Source organism: Microplitis mediator, chromosome 7 (assembly GCF_029852145.1).
Source record: "Microplitis mediator isolate UGA2020A chromosome 7, iyMicMedi2.1, whole genome shotgun sequence".
In the NCBI taxonomy this organism is placed as follows: Eukaryota; Metazoa; Arthropoda; class Insecta; order Hymenoptera; family Braconidae; genus Microplitis; species Microplitis mediator.
In genome coordinates this window covers 19,781,183-19,794,775 of record NC_079975.1, presented here as the reverse complement: position 1 = coordinate 19,794,775, position 13,593 = coordinate 19,781,183, and the positions used below count along the sequence as shown (strand labels likewise).

Sequence of the window (13,593 nt, the reverse complement as noted above, 5' to 3'; positions counted from 1 at the left end):
GCAGGCAGATAATCGTATAACGCACACAAATGTCGTGAAAACAGTTGATTAGGCAAACAGCTATTTGGCGAACAAAACAGCGTGCGCTTAGACAGCACTTATATTGCATGAATGATAAAAAATACATTATATGACACTTTTGACCAATTACACAGGATTTCATTTTAATATAAAATTTTGTGAGTCTGACTTTAGCCAGTTAGCGGCGTATTCTTCGGTACGAGTTTCAAAAAATAAAATTAATTCATCCGAAAAATTTCGCTAGAAAAATATTGAAGTAAAAAAATTATAATAATATTTTTTTATTTAGTGTATAGTTATAAACTAGGGGCTTCGCTCCCTTGATGTCATGCATATATGATATGAAAAAAAAATAGTGAACACACGTTGGGTTTAGCGCACGGAAAATAAAATTTAATGTCTACACAAACTGTAAAAAGTAACCAAGCGAAAAAAATATTAAGGAAAAGTAAAAGTAAAATAAAAATAAATAAGGGAAAAAATAAATATAAATATAAATAAAATATATATGGACGTGAAAGTTGTATTTACATGTGCCAGTGAGTGCTGTTGAATCGCAAAGGCATCTGAGGATGTCAGGAGCCGCTTAAAAGATGAAGGAACCGAAAAAAAAATAGGAATGAGGAGGGTATAAGATCAAATAGTGGACAGTGAATAGAAAAGGGTCCGGAGATACGCGTTTCCACTTTCTTTGATATGAAAAAGACCAGAAGAGCGTGTCGATGATATTCCAATACTATATCACACAAAATGATGTACACAACTCCAATATATATATATATAATAAGGAATGGAAAAAGTATAGTCGATCAAACTTCAGTTCAACTAATAAGGGTTTCGCGTCTGCAAACAAGATTTCAAAGGATATAAAAAATAATCATTTTTCGTTACTCTCCCGTATCAAAAAAATTTGATCATATTTTAGTCAAACTAGATTATATTTAGACTAATTGGTCTGTATTTGAATTTTTATAAAAATTTCAAGCTGTTTTTCATCTAAGGACAGATTTCGGTCTGGATACACGGAAAAAAAATAACTGTTACTGCAACAGGAATGGACCTGTGGCTGCAACAGGACTGATCTCGTAGCTGCAACAGGACTGATCTTGTAGCTGCAACAGGAATATCCTGTTGCAGCCACAAACTCATGCTACAGGAACGTTCCTGTTGCAGCAACATTTTTTTTTTTTTCCGTGTATGAACAAAAAAAGACAATAAAGGGTAGAGGTACCGTTTTTGGCCACTTCAGGGCCATTTTTGGACACTTGAAAAATTCAAATAAAATAATTTGTAAAAGACGCAATGACGTAACTAATTTTTGAAATGTATGCAAGTGTACTTTTATTACACTTCCACAGTGAAAATTTGATTTTATACTTTTTTATTAATTAAAATTAAGTACTAAGTGTCCACAAATGGACCAGTGGCCACAAATGGTACTTCGATCCTATTATGAGAAAAAATTCGGATTTTGACTTAGAGGCGACCAAAATTAGACTAAAAATAATTGAAAACAAGTCACAAAATTGTATAATAAGGAATAGTATGAGGAAAATTCAATTACATTTCAAATGTTAATTAAATAACAAAAAAAATGAAAACTGACTAGAAGTAACTTAAAATTTTTATTGAATTTGAAACAGATCAAATTTTTATTTCAACTTTCGCGTTTTTCTGTTAAAATTAAAATAAATATTTAATGCAAACGGTAAAATATTTTTCAATAACAAAAATTAATAAAAAAAATTCAATGATCACTTTGAGGCGGCCATAACTCCCCCTTATTTTTCTCATAAAAAAAACCGAATTGAAGGCTCCAATATCTCAATGGGTATAAATCAGTAGTATATTTTATTATTTTAGATTTTGAATAAGAAAATATAAAAAAAATAGGGACGTCAGAGAAGCAAAAAAAAAAAAAAATAAATAAATCAATACAGATTTTGTACGAGTGCTGTTTTTTATGATTATTATTATTATTATTTATATTCATGTGTATCGATGTATGTAAGGAAAAATATAAGAAATACATTGGTATATATAGATATGGCTTTATTGATATGAGGGTTGAGAAAGAAAATTTTATTTTCGCCATTGGATGTCACATGTCCCAGTAAATTTATCCTTAAGGATCGTAAATGATTCAGATCATCACGATGTATGTATTCTGTACGCATACGACAGTTAAAAGGAGTAAAAATAAATAAATAAAAAAAAAAAAAAGGTAAAGAAGATAAGAAGTAGATGTGGAATAGTTTTTCTTTGGCGTTTGTTAATAATAAAAAAGATACTCTTTGACCGTTGTAAGTGTATCGAAAACTCGACACAGAGCTCGATATATCCTACCTACCCCTCGGTCTTTCGTCCTTTTATTACGCCCTTGACATATCCTCAAAACTCTGGAATCTATCCAAGTGCACGAAAAGTACTTGGATAAATTTTTTGTTTCCGCGAGTTAATTTTTAAACTCAATTGAGACTTTAAGTCAAAATAATTCATCAATTAATTGCAAAGTAAATTTTTTATTATTTTTATTTTTCTTTTTGTAAATTTTGTTGATTCATGGGTATGTTCAATTCCGTGCGCATCTAGGGAAAACCAGGACAAGATGGTCCACCCCCTAAAATTTAGTAAAGAAAAAAAAATATTTTTTGTCCAAAATTTTTCCGTAATTTTGGGATAATTGGGGATTTGAGATCAAACAAAGTATTCGGGTTCAAATAGAACCTCTACACGGAGAAAAAAAAAATAGTAATTTTTCCTATGTTGGCATAGTAACTATTCCTATGTGCACATAGGAATTTTTCCGATGTAAACATAAGGAAATTCCCTATAGAAATATATGAAAAAATACTATGTTACATAGGAACTTTTCCTATAATACGTAGGAAAAGTTTCTATGTTAACATAGTAAAAGTTAATGTGTCAACATAGAAAACATTCCTATGTTTCACATTGGAAAAATTCCTATGTTAACATAGGAAATTTTCCTATGTTACCATAGGAAAAATTCTTGTGTTACAAAAATCATAAAGAGGAGAGATTTGTTTTTCGTTTTAAAAATTCTAAAATTTAAATACTCAAATTCAGACAAAGTGGGTATGATTTAGACGTTCACCAATCGGAGTGCGTTAAAACGAACCATTAATTTGATCAATCCGGCTTAAAAATATCTATGTGCAAAACGGGCCCCTTAAGAACAAAATTTTCAAATTCTCAGTTTTTTTACTTGTTATACGCCCTTGCCAAGTATTTGACCTTAATTTGTTCTGTCCATTAAAAATAAAAAAATAAAAAAATGTGGGGCTAAATGGGCCCCCCTCAAAAAATTTTTATAATGTGAGTTTTTCAGCTTGTGTCACTTTTTTGTCCTTCTGCTGAGTTTTCGGTTTTAATTTGCTGTGTCTATCAAAATAAATAAATCCTGAAACGTTGGGTAAAACGGGCCCCCAACAAAACTCAATGGCCATTTTGCCTTAGTGGCCCACTTTTCCCCTCCCCGCCTCGCCCTAAATACTTTTCATGTAAAAAATTTTAGGGGGCCCATTTTGCCACTCCCCCCGCCCAAACACTTTTCGTGTTAAAAATATTGGGGGCCCATTTTGCCCTCAAATATTTCGAGGCATACAAAATTTTAGGGGGGCCATTTTACCTCCCTTTCCCTTATATGTAAGGAAAGAAGTAAATTATCTTTTTTAAAAATTTTTTATACATAGGAATTACTCCTATGTTAACATAATAGAATTTCCTATATAGACATAGGGAAATTTACTATGTAGCATAGTAAATTTCCCTATGCTACATAGTAAATTTCCTTCTGCTCGCATAGTTTACAAACTTTCCATGGAAAAAATCAGCGCGAAAAAAAAAAATATTAAAATGTTACTGACATTTTTTACTGAAAAAAAAAAATATATTTACTAAACGCACAGTGAATGAGTCTGATTATTATAAGTGTGTAATTGATGTGCAATTGACATGTTTTGCTTCATAAAGTTTTTATTATCACCTGATTCAGTTCAATGAATAATTCTATGTGTCACAAGCATCTGATTGATGTTACATTCGCCTGTTTAGCTTCAGTGTTTTTATTATAAATTTATATTTTATTACTTGTTTACATTTTGAAATCCCATATTATTTTTTGTTTTTTTAGACTGCCTAACCCAAGATCCCGCGAGGTTTTAAACTAGTTATGAAAAAAATAGCAATTGAAAACCGGTTAGATGCAATATTTTCCAGAGTCGCACGATGATAACGAAAAAATTTCCATTAATAATATCATTACTATATCTATATAAGCTGACATGTTAGCAAACGATTCAGTATTTTTTTTTCATAGCAGGTTAAATAAACACGAAAGACGAAATTTTTTTATTATTAATAATGTTGTGTTCTGAATAATCAAACCGGTCGAAAAAAATATACGCACTAAATATTTGCTCTTGGGAAGGTCACCAGGATACCCTAGGCCCAGATGAGAGAAGATGGGATCCTCCGTGGGTATATAAGCCCGAGATTTTACAGGACTTCTAAATACTCTTCGAGACTGAAGTACAGTAGTATCGCATCTCTTATAAAACAATCAAATCATAAAATTTGACACAATGAGTAAACTTGGATTATTCCTGTTTGTCTTTGCTCTTTTTGTCTGTTGTGCTTTTGCTTATCCGTCATCAGATTTAAATGGTAAGTTTAAAAAATAATTGATACATTTGAAAGGGCGTTAGAACTTAAGGGGTATAAGTGACAAAAAAATTTTTTTAAGTGCCAGAAATAAAGGATTTCTTGGCGCAAGAAATATTTTGCATTATGAATTCAAGACAAAAATTTTCTCAGGACTAAAAAAAATTTCTCCACGCAGAAAATTTATTTTCATCCCAAGAAATTTTTTGATTTCAATTTATACCGCAAAAAATTATTTGTGCCAAGAAATTCTTTTTTTCTGTGTGAAAGTGGTTTTGAGCTCATAAAATTTTGCTTTTTCACAAGACACATATTAGAAATTTTTATTTTTGCACTTATACCCCTTCAGTCTTAACCCTTTGATTAAAAAATAAAATATCTCGAGCCGAAACTGAAGCCACAGATATACATTATTAACCACAACTATCAATTAGTTATCGCAAATAAATAATTTATTGTACGAAACTAAATCGTCTAAATAAATTCTATATTTTTCACGAATAAATATTTATTTATTAATATTTATTAATATTTATTTATTAATATTTATTTGTTAATATATATGCAATAATAAAATATTTTTTTGCTCAAATAAATATTATTTGGATCATATAATTAAATTTTTATAATTATTTTGATAAAAAATTATAAAAAGTATGAAATTAATTTTTTTTTCTTGTAAGATGAAGGAGTCTTGAGACCCTATCGAGCAGCAGAACCTCTACCAGACTATTTTCAAACTGGATATCAACAGCCAAAATTTGGTGGATCCTCGTATTATAACCAACGTCCAAATAATTGGGGTGCCGGTTATGGAAATTACGGTGGTTGGGCCAGAAGATATTAACTCGATAAAATTATCTTGTTGAGTTTTCTCTATTTTGTTTCATAAAATGTTCGTTTTATTTTTTCAATAAATTTTATCTCATTGCTCAAACTAAAATGAGCTCAAATTTGTAATATGGATTATAAGTAATAAATATTTTTTACAATCAAACGACTCATTTTATTTTGTTTAATATATTTTTATACAAATAATTTAATGATAAATACTTTTCGTAAATTTATTTAATATGTACTAAGAAATTTAAGTTATAAGAAATCAATATTAAGAGTTTGATACCAAAAATAAATAAGAACATGACGTAAATTATATAATTGCTTATTAATAATTTGATAAATGTCTATTGACTTGTCATCAATTTTTATTGTGATAAATAAATATAATGAAAAGTAATTAAACGTCCAGACGTGAATCGGTGCGGACTAGAAACAGATCAAACGCAGTCACTAGCGATTTCTCATAAAAAAAAAAAATCCTAATATTAAAAAGGAGATGAACTGTTTGTGAAGCCTCTTTTCCGAACACCTGATTGGCTCAAAAGTATAAAAAAATACACGATATACTGTAAAATAAATGTATGAGTAAGACACGCATGCGCGTGCCACTGCTGCATGAACTATTTTTTAAGGTTACTCTCAGTCCGCGAAGCATGACACTTAACCTCGTCCTCTAATAAAAAATACGTGAGAAATGTATGAAGTCACAATAATTCGACATTTTATTAGTTTAGTACTGTAAAAATATACTCAATTTATACGATAATAGTAACCGTGTAAAAAAAATTGTTGAAGAAGTGTTGACTATTCTAAACTTCAAAAAGTGACACAATGACAAACTTTTATTAAACGATTTTTAAACTTTTGAAAATACAAAGAAAAAAACAATTAACTTTATACTATAAATTAACGTTATTAGACTCTTTTGTAAGCTTTTTTTGACGCTCCATTAAAAGTGCTGGGTTTCATCATTTTTAACTTTCGCTAAGAAAACCGATGATTTTCAAAAATTTCGGGAAGTTATTGTTTTCACCCCGATTTTCGAAAATCGAGTATTCATCAGATGCCGACGTTTTGAGGTCCTAGGAACCTATCCTGACTATTTTTAGAATGATGTCCGAGTGTCTGTATGTATGTATGTGTGTGTGTGTGTATGTGTGTGTGTGACCGGTATATAACTTTTTAACTAATGAACCGATTAGAATGGTTCTTGCGGCAATCGAAAGAGCTTGTTGGCAATCAACTTTCCTGAAAATTTCAGATCATTCGATCAAGTAGACTCGAAAATATTTGCGAATTACGAAAAAAAAATTTTATTTTTTTAGTTTTTTATTAATTTCTCAGAAACGAGTTGAACGATCAACTTCAAAATTTGATCAGCTTTAGAACTCAATAAAACACGTCGATTGTCACCTCAACCGTCTCGATCGGTCGATTCGTTTGAGAGATATCGTTAGAGTAAAAATGGTAAAAAAAGTTTGTTTTTCGAAAAGATCGGCATACAATAGTATATTACACATTTTTGAAAAGCTCGAAAATGTATTCACAACAATTTTTTCGAGCTAAAGGAGCTCAAAAACAGCGGAAAGTTTTGGGGGCCAACCGCAGGGTTAACCGATAGACCGGTTTTTCATAGCGATTTTCATAGCAAAAATACGTTCAGAAAAAGCTGATTATGAACTATTTCTGAACTTTAAAGAAGTTGAAAGTTTAAAAAACGTTTGAATTTGAAACTCTTGAATTTTATAGTTTAAACAATTTTCAAAAAAAGTTCGTCGTTACGTCACGTTTTGAAGTTTAGAATTCCGGGAAAAAAAGTTTAGATCTGCATTTTGTTTATATCTGCCCAGATCAAATTAGATCTGTTCAGATCTGGACAGGCTGATTTTTAAGCAGAAAGTTATATCAGCCTCGATCTACTTTGATCTGAACAGATCAAATCAGATCTGCTCGTACCTATTCATATATAAAATTTGATCAGACCTGATCAAATTTGGTAAGATTTGATCGAATTCGATCTAAGCAGATCTAAACTTTTTTTTCCCGGGATAGTAAACGCTTTTTACAGTTTTTATCAATAGTATTTTTTACACGGGTACGTTGAAATAAATACATAACAAAAGTAGATACGCCAAAAATGAACGACACTCAATTGTGAAGCGGACCGGTACGCTAATAGTAAGCCGAACTTGTCATTACTTTTTTTTGACTGCCTAACCCAATAGCCCATGACTTTTAAAACATGTTATAAAAAAATAGCGTTCGGAAACCGGTTAGATATGACATTTTAAAGTGTCGCTTAAAAAAAATAAAAGATGGAATTTCCGTAAATATCACCATTGATTAATATAATGAATAAAGAAAAATTTGTTGGCATATTAATTACAGTAAACAGTCCTTGAGTAACTGGTAATATTTAAATAAACAAGAGGAAACTTTAGCAAGTAATAGTTTTTTTTTTTTTAGAAGTTAATAAAATCACAATGACGCTATTTTTTTTATTATGAATAGTGTTATATATATCCAAAATACTCGAACCGGTTGAATAACAAAAACGTATTTAATATTTGTTCTTGAAAAAGTCACCAGGATACCCTAGGCCCAGATAAGTGGGGATGGATCCGCGAATATATAAGCCCGTGATTTTAAAGTAATTCTAAAGCTTCTTCGAGATTTTGAAGAACAGTAGTATCGCATCTCTTGAAAAACAATTTACTTATAAAATTTACCACAATGAGTAAACTTGGATTATTCCTATTTGTCTTTGTTCTTTTCGCCTGCTGTGTTTTTGCTTATTCATCATCGGAGTTAAATGGTGAGTGTAAAAAATAATTAATAGATTTAAAAATTAAAATATAGGTCTCAAATAAATCGATTTTATTTTAAATATATCTTTCTGCAACAAATAAATATATTTTGTACACGGAAAAAAATTTACTGTTGCTGCAACAGGAGGCATTCATGTTGCTGCAACATGGCTGTCTCCTGTTGCAGCTGCAGGAAAATCCTGTTGCTACAACATGACTGTCTCCTGTTGCGGCAACATGGCTGTCTCCTGTTGCTGCAACAACAGTATTAATCCTGTTGCTGCAACATGGTTGTCTCCTGTTGCAGCTGCAGGAAAATCCTGTTGCTAGAACAGGATTTTTTCCTGTTGCTGCAACATGAATGCCTCCTGTTGCAGCAACAGTAAATTTTTTTCCGTATATTATCAATGCTGATTCTAAATGTATTAATAAACGATTAATTTGGGCATGCGCAAAAATTCATACAGAATTTTTATCACTGGGGATCTAAAGTTATACAAATATCCGCTAATGTTATTGTTTTAGAATCACGATATTTTTCGTATAATTTCGAATCGCCGTAAAAAAAATTACCGTTTAGTCTTAACCAAATTTGTAAAGTGTATAATATTTTTGTGACAAATAAATATTTATTTTTGTCTTGTAAGATGAAGCAGTTTTGAGAGTCGAAAGAGCAGCAGAACCTGAGCCAAGCCGCGGTCGGGGGTATCAGCATCACGGATATGGAGGCTCTCATTACAACCATCGCCCTAATTATCATCATGGTCATGGAGGTGGAAATTACGGTGGATCATGGAATAGAAGACATTAACTGGATGAAATTATTTTGTTATTTTCTTTGTTTTATTTCATGAAATATCTTATGATTTTATTTTTCAATAACTATCATTTCATTGCTCAAACTAAAATGAGCTCATATTTGTAAAATATGGATACTAAGTAATAAATATTTTTTATCATCCAACAACTTATTTTATTTTATTTAATACACTTTTATACAAATAATTTATTGCTAAATACCCTTCATAAAATTGTTTAATTATTTTTAATTTTTACTAAAAATTTTAAGTTATAAGAAATTACTATTAAGAGTTTGATACAAAAAAATTGAATAAGAACATGACGTAAATGATATATTTGCTTATTTATAATTTTATAAATGTCTTTCGACGTGTTATTAATTTTTATTGTGATAAATAAATATAACAGAACATCAATTAAAATGATGGTAAGTGATTATAAATATAATAATACATATCAAATATATATCTGTAAATAAATATGATCGTTAATATATAATTAACGATAAGTGATAAATAACTTAATAAGATACCCATTTAGTAATATGCATTTAATAATAATTGTGTTTCTATGCTACTGATAATTAATTGACTGTAAGCATTCTTAACGAAGTATGATAAGGCCCGATAATAAAAAAATATCGAGACAAGATGATTTTGTTTTAAATATTGATATCAGTGGACTTGTTTAGTTACAATATTTAAGTGATTCAGAAATATATAGTGAGTAAACACTATCAAAAAATTATATATATACATATATATGTAAAAAAATAATAAATAGTGATTTTGCATTGAAAAAAAAAACTAACAAATGGATAAAACAAACAGTAAATTAACTAATGAATTAAAACATGATACCTTAAGTACGATTCAAAAAATCCCGTTTATAAATCAACAAAAACCAACTCCTCTTCACAAAGCTGTTGATAAATGTGATGAAAAATTGGTTTCTTATTTACTAAATAAAGGAATAAATGTTAATGTTAATATTATGTTTTGGGGGACAGCTTTGCATGTGGCCGTAAAGAAGAATAACTCAGAAATAATAAGCCAGTTAATCAATTACGGTGCCAATATAAACGAACGTCAACTACTAACTGGCTGGGCGCCATTGCATGTGGCTGTTCAGTACGACAACAAAATGGCCGCTGAGCTGCTGATCGATAAAGGGGCTGATGTAAATGCAACTTGTACTTCCGAATCCGGGTTGGATTTTACACCGCTGCACATTGCTGCTGAAAAAGGCAGTGAGAAGATGGTTGAGTTACTTCTGAACAAAATGGCTGACGTTAATGCGCTGTCACAAGTCGACGGAACTCCACTTTTCAAAGCTGCCTACACAGGAAATACTAAAATAATAAAGTTACTGTTGGCTTACGGAGCAGAAATAGACTACATCGTCACTAAAAGTCAATACATTAGTCAAACGGCTCTGCATGCCGCCATTTTGTCGAGAAATCCAGAAGCTGTACGATTACTGCTACGTTGTGGTATCAATATTAGTCCTGTGAATTTTGCTAATGAATCAATTCTGCATGTTGCCATTTATTCCCGTAATAAAAAAATTATTCAAGACTTGTTGGAGTCCAGCATTGACATTAATTTTGTTAATAGTGATAACAAAACTATACTAGACTATTATATTTTTGATCATTCAATTATCGAACAAATAAAACAACATATAGTAAAACTCAATGCGGCAAATTTTTTTGTGAGCAAAAAAAATTTAATGGCTGTCGAAAATAAAGAGTTTGATTGTTTTAAAAAAAAGTGTTGCGAAGAAATTGAGATAATGAGAAGTTATAAAATAGCTACGACGAATCTTACGTTTTATAAAATATTGCACGGTCGTTCTCATGAGCTCAGTTTGTATATTAAACATTTAAATGCGAATATTATATTAGATTGTGGATTTGAATCGATGTTCCCGTTGTACGCTGGTATGATTGACTGCCGCTTGGAGAAAATTATCGAGAGAAAAGAATTATTAAAGAAAAATGAACATTTTCTTTCTAATATTTTTTATTCAATTTTACCGGATACTTTTGTCAGAAAAATTTTTCATTATTTGAATAATCAAGACTTGAAGAAATTAATAACTTAGTGATTCATTCTTGCAATAATTATTTAATTCTGTACTTAAATTTTTTTATCACCATTAAAAATAAAATTTTTCGAGCCCTTCAAAAAAATTTTCTATCAGAACGTAAGCATTTGAGAATTTTCAAAATAAAAAAAAAAATTTTATCTAAGAACTATAAATAAATTGAATAAGAAAAATTTCCTGAGAAAATTTTGGTCACTAATTTTTAAACGATTAAAAAAAAAACACTAAATTTATTGGATTGCTTATTTTTTTCGGCTTTAGTCCTCCCAGAAAAATAAGAAAAATCTAATCACCAAAAAAATTTTTTTTTTCGTCCAATCCCTAAGATAACTTTTTTTTTACGAGAATAAGCTGTTGGTTTTTGAACATCTGGCGTTGACAACAAAACTTGCTCTGCCATCTGAAACTCCATTAGCCTCACAGATATTGTCACTTATAATCTCCGTAAAATTTACTATAGAACTATTTCCCCCATCTCTTAAGTTATATTTTATTGATATTATCACAATTCCCAATTTATATACATATACTCTCCATATATATACATATTGTCGGAGTGCAATTACCAAAACTAGTATCTATATGACAGTTTGATGGTTAGCGTCGATTTCGAAATTGGAATCGGAACCCACTTTACGTGGATAAGTCTGCACAACACCAATAGCAATCCTGATGTCTACATCTATATCTACATCAACATCTAAAACTACATTTACATTTGCATTTATGTCTACGTCTACGTCTGCACAATGTCAATGACATCGTCCTCGTCTACGAGAATCTCATGGCATTTAAACTACTCGCGGTTTCATTTTATACTCAATCTTATATCTATATATATTACTAGTCACTACTTATTATTCATAGAGACGAATGCATTTATATCGTATCGGCTGTCAAATTTATCAGACAACTCGACTTTAATGTTTTGTAGCTGAAATATATTAATTATAAAATAAAATATACTGAGAATTTTTTATATTATGATAAATAAATTTAAATATATATTGATAATAAATGATAACGTTTTTGTAATATAAAAAAAATTTATATTGTTAATTTATTTATATTTTTTTTTAAAACAAAATGTATAATCGATTGAACGTCATCAGTACAAAAAAACTTAAAAATAAAAGCGCGTTTATTTTAAAATTAAATTTGTGAAAAAACTATAAATTTTAGAAAAAAAAGTTTTAAACAAAAATTGTAGGAAATTTTATTTGCTACAAAAAATGTATTAAGACTTATTGAGATATCTCTGATAGTTTTGAAGTTATAGAGTAAATAAGTAAGGAATTAATTTACTTACGAAATATGTCTTAAAATTTACTATTTTACTTCAAGTTGCGATTACGCCGAAATTATCAATTGCGCGTGAAAATGTCAAGAGATCTTTTTTACAGAAAATTTAACTGGCTACAAATTTGTCCATATGTATTTTTGTCATATATTCAATAGTTAAGCCGGAATTATAATTTTTTCACAAAAACTTTAAAATGTAAATTTAAAAGTTTTGAAAAAAACTGAATCGACGTCTAGTGAAGCGGGCGAGAATATTGCTAGTGTTAAAGACAAAGATAATTTTATTCATTATACGATGCATAGTTGTTAAATAATTCATGTCTATTTTATAAAGAAGCTATGAGATGAAAAATATTTAAAAAGAAAATAGTTAACTTCAGTAAGTTGGATTAGTTTCATTACAAACTTTTTCATTCAACTATTTTGTATGCAAGTTACTACAATGTCACGTACTTAATTTAATACATTAATACAGCTTGTAGCTGTAGAGTCGTAGATAGTCTGGGTTGGACATCCGAGTAAAAAAATACACCGTCTGGTGAGTCATATTAATGTATAGCTTTTTAACAGGAAAAGTTATGCTATGCTTTTTATATAAACCTCTTTTTTTTTTTTATAACGTCAGGGTCATTGTTAATTGATTTAATTGTGTAGGTTAGTCTTGTGTTTGTTAATTATAACGGAATTTAAAATGACTATTTATTTTTTAATTCTCATAAATTTGAATACTTCTCACTGCTTTATATATAATTTTTTATGAAAAACAATTAAAAATTTTTTTTTTACCCCCATTTTCGATAAATCGATTTAGAGACTATATCAAGTTTCCGGTCAATAATCGAAATTTTACGAAAAAATTTTGTCCTAATTTCGATTATTTGTTTTGGAAAAAAAATTGAGCTAAAATAAAGAACCGACAAATTAATTGACTCACCCCTTAGATTATTTACTCTGTTCACCCCAATCGCACCGTAATTTTCAACATATTTACATAAAAAAAGTTTTAAAAAATCTCTAGTATCTCGAG

The 13,593-nt window shown here is 29.6% G+C and overlaps 1 protein-coding gene and 1 long non-coding RNA gene across 3 annotated transcripts; both read left to right on the top strand.

Moving 5' to 3' along the window:
• Nucleotides 1-7,710: 7,710 nt before the first annotated feature.
• On the top strand, nucleotides 7,711-9,321 carry LOC130671536 (uncharacterized). 2 transcript variants are annotated; one of them, XR_008990531.1, is made up of 3 exons: nucleotides 7,711-7,725; nucleotides 8,130-8,362; nucleotides 9,002-9,321. It is a non-coding gene; the product is annotated as an uncharacterized LOC130671536 (long non-coding RNA). The 2 variants fall into 2 exon arrangements; XR_008990532.1 differs by lacking the exon at nucleotides 7,711-7,725 and adding an exon at nucleotides 7,977-7,991.
• A 647-nt stretch (nucleotides 9,322-9,968) lies between these two features.
• Nucleotides 9,969-12,876, top strand: LOC130671960 (serine/threonine-protein phosphatase 6 regulatory ankyrin repeat subunit B-like). The gene is made up of 2 exons (XM_057476113.1): nucleotides 9,969-11,109; nucleotides 12,776-12,876. The coding sequence occupies exons 1-2, from the start codon at nucleotides 9,969-9,971 to the stop codon at nucleotides 12,874-12,876; spliced, it is 1,242 nt and encodes a 413-aa protein (XP_057332096.1).
• Nucleotides 12,877-13,593: the final 717 nt, after the last annotated feature.

Excerpts from the sequence above, each read along its gene's own strand:
- LOC130671960 (XM_057476113.1), top strand. The coding sequence starts at position 9,969 with ATGGATAAAACAAACAGTAAATTAACTAATGAATTAAAACATGATACC. Across the intron at positions 11,110-12,775 it reads GTACGCTGGTATGATTGACT|TTTTGAAAAAAACTGAATCG; the intron begins GCCGCTTGGAGA and ends TAAATTTAAAAG.